At 43.7% G+C, this 15514-nt stretch overlaps 1 protein-coding gene across 1 annotated transcript; it reads left to right on the top strand.

Annotated features, from left to right (window-relative positions):
* Positions 1-265: 265 nt before the first annotated feature.
* LOC104465700 (probable cation-transporting ATPase 13A4) lies at positions 266-12564 on the top strand (the record flags this gene model as incomplete). Its single annotated transcript, XM_010078855.1, has 12 exons — positions 266-429; positions 1493-1615; positions 2265-2344; positions 3341-3383; positions 4213-4322; positions 5126-5222; positions 5956-6028; positions 7249-7423; positions 7860-8074; positions 9578-9666; positions 11760-11840; positions 12343-12564. Coding segments are annotated over 12 exons (1472 nt in total), but the record flags the coding sequence as incomplete, so codon positions are not given.
* Between the last annotated feature and the right edge of the window lie 2950 nt (positions 12565-15514).

Below are 15514 nucleotides of genomic sequence, written 5' to 3'. Positions count from 1 at the left end.
CTTCTCATACAGCTGGCAGCTCTTCTTTCTCCTAGCCCTTGCCTTTGCCTTCTGCGGCTTGGGTGGTGTAGATTGAGCACTTGTGGGTGAAGACAGAAGCAAAAAAGTCGTTGGGTAAACTATGTTTCAAATATATCCATAAAAATCTTACTGATTCTTGCAGATATATTTGAAAACTCAAAATTCAGGCAAAGGCTAATGTTTCCTCCATAAACAATTCCTCATTGCAGAAATTTTTAGATAACACTCCCCTTGATTTTTCTAGGTGACAACATTCAGACAGCTGTAACTGTTGCCAAAAATGCTGGGATGATTTCTCCAATGAACAGAGTGATTCTTGTGGAAGCAAACAAAATGCCTGGATCTTCTTCAGCATCTATAACCTGGAAACCACTAGAAGAAAACAAAACTGAAAATTACAGAAGCCTGGTGAGTATATAAGAAGCAGGTGTTGTGCAGCAGGAAAACAAATTAAACTGGAAGACTTTACATAATGCAGTGGGATTATGCTAGTATAAGAGACCAGTCATTCACCATCATCTGCATGCCAGAATGTTTTGTGCTAAAAAAGTGTTTAAAAACAAGGGTCTTTATAAAAAATGTACTCCCCTAGAGCTTCTTTCCTAGCATACTATCTTGTGTACATGTTTTTCCTAACTGCCTAGCTAGGTTTGAGAACAGCTTTGCAGAAACCCAGGAAAGCTTTTTCTCTAGCCTTCGTGCTTAGCTGATGCCACTTTAAAGTATGTTTCCTTTCCCTGCAAGGTAAATTTGATAGTGTAGATGTAGACTTAAAATCTGTGGAAATGCACTGAATGAACCAGCCCTGTTCAAGCAGGTAGGGAGTTTGCACTTCGCCATACCTGCAGAATTAAAACACAGATTAACTGTTGAGAAATTGCATATACGCAGTGAAACATAGGGTAGCTATGCTAAGAACTTATGTTTCATCAAGCATCTCCACAAAGGAACTGAGACAAAGACCAGTTACTCTCTCCCTGAAGAGTATGTCTGCAGGTGCTGACCCTTTGTTGAGAAGTAATAGAGTTAGGCAGATTGTAGGAAAACTCTGCAGGTGCTGTTGGGAGGTTCCTTTCTACCAAAGCTCAGCCTGAGCAGCATCTTCACTGTATTTCAATACAAAAAGGCACACCTACCTGTAGTGTGCATACACTTTCTGTAGCCCCTCTCGCTCACAGTGCAGCCCACCAGACTGGCACTTTTGCATAAATTCTATCAAATGTGGCGATGCTGAGGGCCAGCTTTTAAGACATAAAATTCCCAATTCCCACTGAAATTAATGGCATTACATGCCTAAATCCCTTTACAAATCCAGGCAAAGGCAATGGGCCTTGAAACCAGGTCTCCCAGAGTCTTCACAAGTGCCTTCCCCATGGTATGTCCTTTTCTTTGTCTGTAGTAGTGCTTGTGTAAATGGACATAATAGCTTTTGGGGGCCTGGAAGGAGCACTCATTCTGTCTTGTTTTATAGGAGGATGACAGTCAGACTGAAAGAAGAATCAAGCTGGCATTGGGATCAGGCCAATATCATTTTGCCATGAGTGGAAAATCTTACCAAATTGTAGTACAGCATTTCAGGCACTTACTTCCAAAGGTAAGATCTGGATTATTTAACTGGAGTAGGCTTGCCATTCAGTAGATTTGGATTGTCCTGATATAATTATCTGAAGAGATCTGTACCAGGACATCTTTTGGGAACAATTCCAACCCTGAAATTCTTACGAGCTGGATGAATCTCTGATATTAATGTATGGGGAAGGATCTGAAAATCCTTGGGGTTTTTCTGCACATGAGAGAAGCAGACCCACCTCATGGTGTGAGGACATGACTTAAAACATTTGTGCCCATAGGCCTGGCCCTTGCACAGCACTGATTTTTTCATGTTTTGGAGAACAGGAGAAAACTTGGTATTATACAGCATACAATTCAGCATGACTTGTCTATTTTATGGAAAGAATAGTCTCATGAATTCCCTTCTAGTAAATGCCTGCCTGGTAATCTGTGTTCATCAGGTAATTCAAATGATACACCAGACCTCTTGTCCTTATTGTGATTGTTATTTTTTCAAAATATTAATTACGACACCTTTTATCTTTGATCATTAGTATTTCCTGCTTTGGAGTGTAGCATCAGTTGTTTGGAAATGTGAATTTTTGATCATTTCTATTCCAGATTATCACTGAAATAACTGTGACTCTTGCCTCAAGTGCTTAAAAAGATCACTTTCTTTTTTCTCCATACAGCTCCTGCTGGATGGAACAGTTTTTGCTAGAATGTCTCCTGGTCAGAAATCCAGCCTTGTAGAAGAGTTTCAAAAGCTGGAGTAAGTTTATAATGAGCACTCAGAGTTAGGAAGCATTTGATGAATTTCCAAGCTTGAAAAGAGTCTAGTAAGAGCTAACTTTTGTCTAACATAGCATTTCCTGGAAGTGCACAAAACTGAAACTTCCACAAACATACAGCTTAGCAATTAAATTTCAAAAGCCTGTTAAAGAAGAGACACTGAAGTCCAGGTTGGTTTGGCAACATGTCAAAGACCTAACACTCCCATGATTCTGGGTCTCATCTGTTCATGTCATCCTTCATTCCTACTTCTCTTTCTGTGCCTGAAGGAGGGACACTTGTCTACCCAAGATTTTTTTTAATATCTCCCAGCACTGCAGCTTCTCTGATGCTAGCAGTCTTTTTACTGCGCTATTGCTGACTCAGTGTGATGGGTTAGAAAACATGGCAGGACAGTCTGGATTAGTATGCCCTGTGCTGCTCACAGTCACAAAGGCATATAGATATTCCTGAGTCCCAGGTGTCTATACCCTTTTAAGCCCATGTTCTCATTCTTTCTCTACTCTAGCTGCCTCTGTCACTCTCTGTCTGCCCTGGGAGATTCTGGCAGGACTGGACCCCAAAGTAGAGTCCCCATGCGTGTCTATTCCCAGTGAACATGAGGTACCAGTGCCTGCAATCCCTCCTTTCTGAGCAGGGCTGTTACCATTAGCCTTTTCCTCTGTTATGATTGACTTTAAACGCAGTGAGGGTGGGAGACTGAGTCCGTTGTAGTGAACATAAAACTTCATGATAATGTATTCTTCAGTCTGTCACAGCAGAAACTCTTTACTGTAGACACATCTGAAGTGCAAGCCCAAGGCACATGCACAGTCCAGAGTCCTGGGCTTTGTATTTCAGTCTTTCAGCTTTCCAGAAGGGCTTTTAACAAAAGACTCACATGACTTGCATAAATGACTCGCATGGAGGAGGGTCTGATTCCCTCCTGTTTATAGTTCTCACTTCAAACTGAACTATATGTCACTTTATCTTTTAGTTACTTTGTGGGCATGTGTGGAGACGGAGCCAATGACTGCGGGGTAAGTGATAATTCTTTACAATATATTTATTTTAAAAATGAAAAATAAATGCAGTGCCAGTAGAATACCCCAAACTAAGCACATGCTGGAGACAGAGCAGAGCAGCTCTAGTGGCACCAGTACTGATTCAGGCCCGATCCCACAGTGTGGTCCTTACCATGCAAGAGCTGTCCTAGGCAGAGACTGTTGCAGTTTTTGGTCTCAAGGACTGATTCATTCCCTTTGCAAAAACCACCAGAGGATTCTCCAAATCCTCCCCTGGGGTTTCTGTCAACATCTTCAGTGTCTGGAGGTAGAGAAGAGGAGGAGTTTCCATGGGGAACAGATGTAGCCCTACAAGGTTTTTGTAAATGCACATTTTAGAAGTGCAAGAAAGGTTTTTTTCCAAAAGGAAGGGTTCATGTTTGGGAGGGACCCATAACTCTCTTCTGGGCAGGTTCAGTTCACTCCATGACTTCACACAACCTTGTGGCAGTGAGAGCAATGCCACCTAGGCAGTGAAGCACGCACTTCCCCTAACAGAAAGCCCCAAAGATTCTCCTGGGGGAAAGAAGCAGAGAACCTAGACTGTCTACATAAGGTGTGACTGCAGACAAGTGCTGACAAAGGAGGCAGAGACAAACCTGTCTTCTGCAGCTGGTAGAGGATGCTTTGGCGTCTGTGGAAAAGGGACTTTCCCATGCTGTCATCCCCATTCTTCTTTGGGTGGAGCACACCCAGGGAGTGAAGAGGGGCTGCTGTTCACAGAACACATCCTGTAATAAGGGCTGACATGTCAGTTGCTGTGTCTTCTTGGTCTGTGAGTGCTGAAGAAGAATGTGACTTTCAGGCTTTGAAAGTGGCGCATGCAGGGATATCACTGTCAGAGCAGGAGGCATCTGTGGCTTCACCTTTCACATCCCGAACCCCCAGCATAGCATGTGTGCCAGAGCTAATCAGGTAAGCACGGATTTTTGTTTCCTATTTCATAAAGAAGACAGTTCCCACTCTTCTCAAATATTAGTGTTGGCCCACTAGGCCAGAACATACATAGCTAGAGAAAAATGTCTTTGACCTTGAAATTGCCATTTGCCTAGTTCCCATCTGAAATTCCTTTAGGATGTTAGTTTCCTCAAAACAGCAGGAGGAGGGTCTTTACAGCTGAGGTCTTTGTCATTAGCAGTATTTTAAATGCAAAAGAAAGAGAAAAATTAACAGTGCTTCATAAAGCTGAATCAAACATCCACAAATCAACCTGTACACTATTATTAGGCCCTGACTCTGATACCCTATGCAAGCAGAACGTTAGCATCTGTTATGCCAGGGTCCTGATTTTACTTACTGAGGCAGGTGAATAACCAAGGAGAGTGCGTTACGCTCGTTGGATACTATATGTTCACTGCAGGAGGAGAGGACTTGTTAGTTTGAACTCACTGAGCAGCTGCTTGGCTTGGTATGTTTTTCCTCTTATGGAGTTGTTACCCGCACTATTAATGTCAGCAGGAAAACTCACTGGGGTAAATTGTAGTCTTGGGAACATAGATGAGTAAAATCAAGACCTTTTGCTTTCAGCAAGATTTCTGCAAGTGAAGATTTTACTTTAATTCAGGCTAGATTTTATTTATTTCACCTCCCAGCAAGATAGTAGCAGAGACGTCTCTACTTATGACACATGCCTTGTTTTTCAACAGTGTTTTGAGAGGACTGGCAACAGGAGCAGACCCATCACCTAATTACTATCCTTTATTCATGTCTTCACACAGGGAAGGCCGCGCTGCCCTCGTCACTTCCTTCTGTATGTTCAAGTACATGGCACTGTACAGTATCATTCAGTACCTTGGTGTTCTCCTACTGTACTGGGTATGTCTTGGGAACATGTTGGCTAGAACTGGATGAGTTACTACTTCCTTGTAGGAGAAACATGGCATAAAAGCCACAATAAAACTAGGGTATGGAGCTTTACGTTTATGTGAGCTGCAAACTTCTGTGGCATGATCATATGGTCCTCCTGTACCCTCAGGTGAAAACTGGAAAGATTCTTCCTATTAACCTCAAGCAGTGGGCTCAAGGTCCAAGCTGCGCAAAAAGAAGGCTGAGATACTGAACAGTATTTTGGATGATGGCATATGTCTGTGAAAAGGGAGAATCTGGCGTAAGCATATGCTGTTGCAATCTGTACAGCATCTGAAGCATGAATTAGCTTGACAGTAAGCAAAATCCCCTAGAGTGCCTTAACCACTTTTGCATGGCTTCTTCCCAAATAGGGAGGAGGGCTTTGCATTCAGAAGTCACCCAGCATTGAGAAACCACATCTCTTCAAATAGCTGTCTTTTTTCCTGCATTGAGTGAACTGGAATGTTTGTTAGTCTGAACAATGCACAAAATGAGAGTATTCACTGCAGGCCCAATGATGACAAATCTATTGGCAGGGTGGTGGATCATGTGGTACCCTTATCTGCTGACTAGTGTTTCAGAACAAACAACAGAGCAGTAACTCCATGAAAATAATACAGCCTTCTGAAGATGATATAAACAAGCCCAAGGCAAATATCTGATTTGTGATTTTTTTTTTTCTTTGTGTTCCTCTTTTCAGCAACTAAACTCCTTTGGGAATTACCAATTTTTGTTCCAAGATCTGGCTATTACCACTGTAATTGGTGTGACAAGTAAGCCCCTTAGTCATGCTATGGGTTAATGAGAAAATGATCTCAAATATTTTTCACCTCCTTGGAAATGCATAATCCGATGTACAGAAATGAAGAAAAGAGAGAGACTACGTAGAGTACAGGATGTTTAGATTAGTAGAGGAGGTGTCTTGTTTGAGAAAAGCTCTGAAATAAGGTAATTCTTAGTGATGCATTTACTGAGCATTTAGGTTGTTGATAACTGGGATGTTATCTCTAGAAGGAACTAAACCAGACCTAATGGAGTGGAAAGTCTGTTAAGGTTTTTACCTGTTGACTTGGGAAGGCAGATTAAGAAGATACCTAAGGATCCATACCCAAATAAAAAAGCGTAGGGATCAACTGTTCAGAGTCCAACTCATATTTGAAGCCGTGTAGGGCAGGATGCATGAGAGGAAAGAGATACAGAAATGGGGAGGAAAGAAATGGCAGATGTCAGATACTACAGAGCAGGAAGTTGTAAGCCAAGAGTAAGAGATGAAACCAGTGCTGGAGGGGAAAGAGAAAGACGGGGTTGTTGAGACAGAGTAAATGCAGGGAGAGGGAGGTTTAGAAGTGGGTATGGCAAGGGCAGGGGCATGAAAAGCATGTAGCAAAACCACATCGCTTGTCTTCCATCCCTGCTGGAACACAGACAACTGGAAAAGGCCTTGATTAAATCAAGCCTAAAAGTGTCAGCCACAATACCAAGTGCCAAAAGCTACCTTGCTGTAAGCAGCCCATTTGGAACACTGCATCAAGGTTTTCTGTGGATAACTTTGTTAAACCTAAGAACAGAGGAAAACCTGGTGGGTCAGCTAATGCAGTCCTTCCCCAGCTCAAATAACCAGGCACTAGATGCTTAGTCTGGGAGGATGCATAGAACATGGGCAACAGAAAATCCCACACCACAGTTGACAAGTGATGGAAAGAGAACAGGAGCACTTGAGCATATCTTTATATCCTTAGGCCTGACAGTAGACAAACAAAATAAAAAGCCAACATTTTATTTTCCAAGAATGTGTCATGATAGTCAGATGACATTAATTAACCTCTTCTGTGGCCAATAAGAATTTGTAAAAAAACAACTCTGTATTGTGTTCTTGACATAGTATTTGTATGTATTATAAAGAACATTATAGACTGTGAAAGTGCTGGCCGTTGATAACAGTAATATACAACAGCACTGCTTGTATTAGTAAACGTGTCTGTGCATGTCTCAGTGAGTTTCACAGGTGCCTATCCAAAGCTGGTTCCCTACAGGCCTCCTAGCCAACTCGTTTCACCCCCATTGCTGCTCTCTGTTGTACTTAACATCGTCTTCAGCCTCAGCATGCAGATTTTTGGATTTTTGGTGGTCCAGGAGCAGCCTTGGTATTCCAAGACTAATATACACAGGTAGGTTGCCTTCTTGGGACTCTGGGTGACACAGGGCAGACCTAGTGGGGCTTAACTACAGACCTGATCAGCAGCTGCAGGCAGACCCTATGCTTTTCCACAGGGTGCAAACACATTAAGCAGTGTTGTTGGCAGGTGCCTAAGCTCTCTGGCAAGTCTGCTGTGCAGCACAGTGCATGTGGTGCGAATGCTTCTGCTGAGCACAAAGAGGAGTATTTGCTTGCAGGGAAGACCAGGATATCCAAGTGGATTTGAGCTCAGGCTCTGTCAAGTTCAGCAAGCTCAACTCAGTGGGTAAGATTGAGGACATCATTGCCACATCCTTGTGGCAGCAGGAGCAAATCATGGCTATGAGGAAGGATTCCTGATAGTGGTAGTGGAAGCTGGGAGAAATAGCCAGTGATCATTTGCTGACCAGTGTGATACTATTTTTCAGTGCCTGCCTCCCAGTGAAAAACCACATGGAGAATTCTTCCTCTGTTTCCAGCCTGGGGCTCCATGGGATGAGAGATGAAGCCCTTGAGCAAACAGACAATGGCTACAAAAGCTATGAAAACACCACAGTGTGGTTGCTGAGTACCATCAACTGCCTCATCGTAGCACTAGTGTTTTCCAAGGGAAAGCCCTTCAGGCAACCCATCTACACAAACTGTAAGTATGGGGAGAGAGGGAGGGATCTGTGAGTAAGTAAGCTTAGGAGGTCAATTCACTGGGGAAAAATTAAAACTTGACCAAAGTGATGCCAGCCAAAAAAGCAGGAACCCAGTATTATATTTCTAAATTACTAAAGGCCACCTTTTCAGAAGTTGTAGTGCCAGTGGCATCCTGTGACCAGGAGCTCTCTGAGCTGGGCCCACACTTTGTGCTTTTTATACTGCAAAAAATTTGGCCCTGGCATTTGGATTTCTGAAACTGAAAAATGGAGTTTGATAAAAACTTCTAAGGAGTAGCAGGAAGGTGGTGTTGCCTGGCAGAAGCAGCATGTTACTTAAGGCAGCCTGAATGAGACATCTCAAGAAGAGCCAGAATTAGGTGGTCTCATGCTGCTTTAGCCTTTAGAATAACTCTGGAAGAACCCTACACCTGTCTCCCCAAAGCATGCTGATTGAGCAATATTTGCGAAAACTCATGTTCAGAGCATTCTTTTGAGACCATCTTAGAAGAAAACATGCGCATTTGCAGAGGCCCTGTTTCCTGTTCCGGAACCAGAGACATTTAGCATTCACTAACTCTGTGACCAGTAACTTCTTTAAAGAAGAAACACCAAAGGAGGCAATAACTTGAAGGGGCTGTAGTGAAGATGAGTGGGTCTGGTCTGCCTCTGAAAGACTATCGTGTGAAGGGAAGATGAGCACAAGTGATTTGTGGCAGTTCTGTAAGTTGAAATGAGGCATAGGAGAGATGTTCTTTTTCTCTGTGGGACAAATCCTGCAGCTGTCTCTTAGGCAAAGCTCTGTTCAGTTCTTTTTTGGCTTGGAGTTAAATTAATTTTGCAGGTTTCATGGCTTTGCTGTTTTGTTATAGTAATAGTGAGGAGGGGACATTCTTCCCAGATAGCAGAAGAGTGGGTCATCAGTCTCCCAGAATCAGGCAAAACCACAGTGAGTGGCTGAGGGGTGAAGCTTGGTGCATGCCAGCCGAAGAGAAAATTAATTTACTCATCTGGACCATTTGCCTATGGATGGGGAGGGCAAGAGATTCTCCATTATTTAGACTATTTAAATTCTGATCAAGAGCAAAGTCTTGATATCACTGAAATTGAGGGCAGAGTTCCTTATCCTAACAACAAGAGCAAGACTACATCCTGGACATTTTTCTGAATGACAGGAGACACTGAGCTCAGAGTGAGACTTACTGGAAGGTTCTAAGGCTTCTCAGATGTGAGAGGTCAGATTGAATGTTCAAAATACTCTTTTGGCTTTTTAAATACGTGGCGACAAGGCTTGTCCCAGCCTCACATATATCTACTTGACTGAGTAGAGCTGGGGTTTTACTCTGTTCATTTTTCTGTTGCTTAAGTTCCTTCCTGTCTCATGGATTTTTTTTTTTTTGACTGTTTGACACAGAAAATTTTTACAATCTTCTGTAGTAAAGGCAAGCAGCTGGGACTGCTCATAAACCTATTATTTTATTTGTTTGGTTTTGTTCCTTCAGATATATTCATACTGGTGCTCACAGGGCAGCTGGGCATTTGCCTCTTCTTTGTGTTTGCTGATATTGATGGTCTCTACTCTAAGATGGATGTGAGTATTATTCCAAGGTGGATTTTCTTCCTACTGCCACTCCCATTATAAGTGCACTGGGATTGTTTTTAATAAAAGGCATGGAGTTTTTCAGGGATACATCGCACCTCTAAAGACAAATAAAATTTAAAGAGTTGGAGTTTAGATTATGGGATTAAAGAGCCTTCTGGAGATACAGTAGCTGCAGACTCAGATCTGTGCATTCTGACACCTGGACATCTACCCATGTACGTTTGATTGTTTAAGTGCATTGTCCATGCAGCAGAACATGACATCACTAAGCTTACCGTGTTTGGTATAATGGTGGCTTGATAGTTGTGAAGCCAAGAGAAGAAAGGGACTACGCTCTGCAAGTTTAAACTAAAGCACCATGCATTTGTTTTTCTCAGGCTCTGCTACTCTGCACACAGATCGTCTTGCAAAGATCTGCCAGTTGGCACTTAGAGTAGCTCTCAGTCCCCAATATTTTCAGGCTCCCTGTTTAAATTTCAGACAGCCTGCAGTTTCTCCTGAAGCAGCATTTGTGTTTAGAACAGTTATAGAGAAAGACTAGAGGGGCTGTCATGGGAATAGAGGATCTATCTTGATCCCTGATAAATAAATACCAGTAGGGCTTGGTTTATTTAGTCTGGCAGAACGCAATCTGGGAGTTGCCTTACACAAATCCATCCTAGGGGAAACGTAAGGGAAGGATAAGATGTACATCAGCTGTAGGACAGAGCTGTCAGTGGACCTGGCAATTAGCATGTGGAGGCTGGGAGATATTAACCTCCTCCAATGTGACACTTTCAGAACCTTGTAGTAGCAGTCACAGGAACAAAAAAACAAAGGCTGCACACAGCTATTTTTTCAGTACATTTGTAATCACAACGATGAAGTGTGGTGGCTTTGGAAAACAAGTACTGAACAAAATTCTGCTTCGAGTCCTGTATCTTTGTGTGACAGTTAGCAAGTGGATTTAGAAATGGAAATAATGAAACATTGAAAGAGAAACAAAGACAAGGGGAATGGACCTGGATTTTGAATGCCAAGCAGCCTAGCTAAAGCTACCTCACCGTGTAACTTTCTTTTTTTGGCCCAGTTAAAGAATCTGCCACGAGATGGCACTTTAAGTCTTAGTCCTGTTGTGGACTGTGGCAACACAGGGCATTGTCAGCACTGCAGCTGTGAAGGGGCTAAAATGCCTTTGGGGAGAACTGCAAAACTCACAGGCTGTCTGGAGGAATACACTGGATTTGCTGAGAAAAGAAAAGGAGGGACTAGCAATAAGGAACTCTGCAGTATCCTAGCCCTGGAGAAACTGCGGACGCAACTTTTGCATCTGAGCTGCATCTCCACAATAAGTTGAGCTACAGCCAGAAAGCCAGTGCTGCCAGCTGTGGGAAGCTGGAGCTGGGTTTGGAGCTAAAATACTCAGACTTCAAACTATTTCCTATATTAGAAAGAAAGGAAGCATTTAGATTGGATTACTGCTTTCTCTGCTGCATCATAAGTTTAAAAGCATCTTCATCAATAATTCCTCAAGACAAGTAGCAATATTGTCTCATCAGCAGTACAGCCAGTGGGGGATTCTGGTTTTTGATGACATGAACCTGGTGAAGGGTCTAGAGAACAGTCCAGTGAGGAGTGGCTGAGGGAACTGGGGTTGTTTAGTCTGGAGAAAAGGAGGCTGAAGGGAGACCTTATCGCCCTCTACAACTACCTGAAAGGAGGCTGTAGCGAGGTGGGTGTTGGTCTCTATTCCCGAGTAACAAGTGATAGGACAAGAGGAAATGGCCTCAAGTTGCGCCAGGGAAGGTTTAGATTGGTCATTAGGAAAAATTTCTTCACTGAAAGGGTTATCAAACACTGGAACAGGCTGGCCAGGGAAGTGATTGAGTGACCGTCCCTGGGGGTATTTAAAAGATCTGGTGTAGGCGTGGTGCTTATAGACCATGGTTTAGTGGTGGAGTTGGTAGTGTTACGTTTACAGCTGGACTCACTGATCTTAAGGGTCTTTTCCAACCTAAATGCATCTATGATTCTATGGCATAAGCTCCCACCAATGTCTAGTGCATGCACATGTTGAACAGCTTCCTCTGCTTTTTTCCCAGCTCGTCTGCACCCCTACCATGTGGCGGATCTCCATAGTGATAATGCTTGGAGTCACACTTGCTGTGTCCTTCCTTGTCGAGGTGAGCATGCTTCATTGAATGTACCTGTCAGCACTAATTGGAGAGATGGAAGGGTCAGGTCTCACTCCTGAGGGAAAAACCTCCTCCTCAGCCCAGCTTGGGAATATCTAGTAACACAGGAGCTATTGCTGCTACCTTGCCCTTATTCTCTTTCCTCAAACCCCCACATCTGAATGATCAGATACAAGGGAAAGCAAAGCCCACCCACCTTTTCTTTCCTCTGGTGAGTGGGATGTATCAGGCTTTGCCCCAGGCTAGAGAAATATGGGCAGTCTTTGTTGTTTTCTACTCACCTGAAGATTGTCAGGAAGAGCTGGTCCCAGTTTTCTGGTGGAGCTGGTATGAGAACTAGTCAGTAAAAGGCTATTTAAGGGATGTGGATGAGCAGGACAGGGTGGGAGATCTGGATCTCCACTACTTGCCCCATGGGTGTCCTATGGATGAAGAAGGAAAACTGCTGCCCAGGTCCTCCAGAATCTTCCTTTTGCTCTTGCTTTTACAGGAAGCTGTCATCGAGAACAGACCCTTATGGTTGCTTCTGAAAAAGACCTTCGGGTACCACTCAAAGAGCCATTACAAGAGGCTGCAGCGGGTGTTAGAGCAGGACTCAGCCTGGCCACCTGTGAATGAAACCTTCTTCTCAGATTCTGTGACAATATCAGTAGAGGGAAATATGGGAGGCCATAGCAATCCAACATTTGACAGCAATGAGGATGCACTCTGAAGGAAACTGGAGAGGACACATGTCCAGGACAGTTGCAGTTGGCTGTAGAAGGACTATCTCAGAGACATAAGAGGAAGGACTGACTCCAGACAGCCCCCTCATTCTAAGACTAACCAGCTCTGGCTCATTTTTAAATTAACTGGAAGCAGAAAAGCTGGCTGCAGTAGCATAAAGCCAACAATGTTTCTCCTGTCCCCTTTCCCATGTATGAATGGCTGCCAGCTGTAAATAGAACAGCTTGCTGAACACTGGCAAAGTATTCGTGGTTGAAATACTCCATTGCTGCATCCCTCTCCTAAACTGCTTTATGCAGTCCATAGAGGTGGGGGCTCCTCCAAATGAGAAGTAGCTAAGTCAGATACCATTACTCTGGTGAGATCCCCTTCAAGAAAACAAGTAGAACTTTCTCCTGATAGAGGCTGCTCAGCATAGGCCGGTCCTGGGATTCCTATAGCTTCTGGGGTTTCAGATACTGCTACCTCGTGTCTGGCATTTTTGTGACTTTTTCCCCTTCTGGCAACACTTGACTTTCTGGAGCTGGAAGGAGCTGCAAATAGACAAAGCCTTCTAGAAGCATCCATTCCCAACACCATTATGCTCTTTCCGCAATGGGAACAATGCAGAGCTCTGTTGCTAGCTTATTCCTACCAGGCAACCTGTTTGCCCTCTTCTCAATTTAAAATATGTGGTACTTGCTGGGTGAAAAAATCCATTGACCTACAGAGCATAAAGATTTCATTGTTTAACAGTTCTTTTTTGAGGGACGTATTTGTTTGGAATATTCATTTTTTTAAAAGTAGAAACACATGATAATTGCAAATTACGATCTCATTCTGTGGGTCTACAAGGACATCCTGTCCCTTGTGGTATGAGCTTGCTCTACTAGAGCGGATGCTGCACAGCGGGGCTGCCGCCTCACATCAGCTGCTGGTTTACCAGTGCCAAAAGAAACAGATATTGAAGGGGTTACTACCTCAAAGCCCCTGTGTTCTGCTCCCTCACCTCTCGTGGAACATTAGAGGTCCCAATACACATCCCAGTGATGGGCTGGTCCCCTCAAACTTGGACTGGGAATGTATTGACGGTCAGGATGAAGAATAAGCAAAAATAAAACAAGTGTGTTTAGGACTCAGGTCTGCATTTTGCATTTTGAGGGTCTCTCTAATTTGAAAGGATCTTGTACTTCTGAAATCAAGATGGCAACAAGCAGCTTCCACCTGCAGTCTGTCTGCCAGGCACCTGCCGTGCTCCTTTTGCCCGTCCTCACTTGTGCATGCAGGAGAGGCAGGTGCGATGTAGGCACTCAGTTCTGCCTGAGCAGTTGAATTTGCTGCTTGGCACTCCCAGCTTGTAACATTGACAGAACAGTAGAGAAATAGAAGTAAAACTTAGCCACTTAATGAAGAGAGTTGTTTTTCTAGGGTTATTATAGGGGTGTTCTGCAAGTTCTGAGGCTTCATAAGGGCAGATTGACAGCCCTGGATGTGGCTTCCACAGTCCCTGTCTGCAGTCCAGGCTATCCAAACAGCTGAAGAATCCCCTAGAAGACTGAAGCTCCAGGCTCACTTTCTCCTTTTGTGACTGGCAGTGGGAACCAGTTGGAAAGACCCCCAGTGATCTTTGCCAGCAGATACTGTCCATCCTGGTTAGCTTTCTACAACGGAATCAAAGGGGCAGACTCCCTGGAGCACAGCCAATCCACTGAGCCATGCAGCCACTCTGAACAGCTAATTTCAAAATTTGATTTTCCTTGTGAAATACACTTGTCCGAGTTAATAAAAAAAGAAAATACCTTTCATTTTTGTCCTTGTCATTTATTTATTACTTGTTTATCTTGATACAGTCATCACAGCTTTTGTCTACTCAGCACTCTAGAGCTCAGCCTGCTTGGCAGCACACACAACAAAAGGAGAAACAAATGCAGACCCTCACTAATAATAGCTGTGCAATAATACTAACAAGCCAGAACCTTTTTCAAGGCATACCAGCTTTCCATTCACATAGCACCTTTTTTCTAAGGAATTTGATGCACAGCACAGCTCTTCGGGAGAATTACAGAGGAGACTGTGGAGACAAAGTACCTGTCAAGGGTCAACCAAGAAAGGAAAGCACAAATAGCTGCTACCTGGACCACCCAGTTCAAGGAAAGGGAACAGAGAACTCAGTTACCATATATTGTGAGTGTCTGGTGCCAACAGCTGAATTTAGAGGACTCGTTACTCACTCTTATGGCCTCTATAAAATCTTCATGTTGGAAAAGTAGTCCTAGAGTATTCTGCACTAATATCCCCCCCAGACAGTGCTTAACCCCTCCTCTGCTGCCTTTCTCTGATTTGTGGGCAGGAGGGGCATACTGTGCTGCATGATAGTTCAGTGCACCATGGGCTGATTGCCAAATGCATACAACATGGAAACACTCAAACAGACCGTCAGCCAAGCCAGGCTGTGCAAATTTTTTTCCTGGTTGGATATCAACAGTGGGGACACAATTCCTATTCTAACCAAATGTCCTGTTTGTCTGAAATACAAAGTGTATTTGTCCCTCCTTTGGGGTGCCTTGTTTTCACAGTGTCCTTTGTGGCTGGTGACCACTGGAGATGCTTGTCACTGACATAGCTTTGATTACTAGGTATAGGTCACTGTAGGCAAAAGGGATTCAGGAAACATCCACCTGTATGTCTTGTTTAAATCTAATTAATAAATCTCTAGTACTTCCTAGCTGATTAGCAGACAGGCTTAGAATGCAAACTTCCCACTTTACTGTGTAATTGTCCCAGCCTCTCGCCTAGGCCACATGATACATCGCTCCAGGTAAAAAGAGCATCCTATTTCAGGAAGAGAGTGAGTGTGATGGGTTTGCCCTTGGCTGGGGGTCAAACCACACACCCACTCACACAATTCCCCCCCCCACACACCTGAGAATAGGGGAGAGAATTAACGGGATAAAGGG

This window comes from Pterocles gutturalis, unplaced genomic scaffold (genome assembly GCF_000699245.1).
Source record: "Pterocles gutturalis isolate BGI_N339 unplaced genomic scaffold, ASM69924v1 scaffold20668, whole genome shotgun sequence".
Lineage (NCBI taxonomy): Eukaryota > Metazoa > Chordata > Aves > Pterocliformes > Pteroclidae > Pterocles > Pterocles gutturalis.
This window is presented reverse-complemented; position numbering and strand designations above follow the sequence as displayed.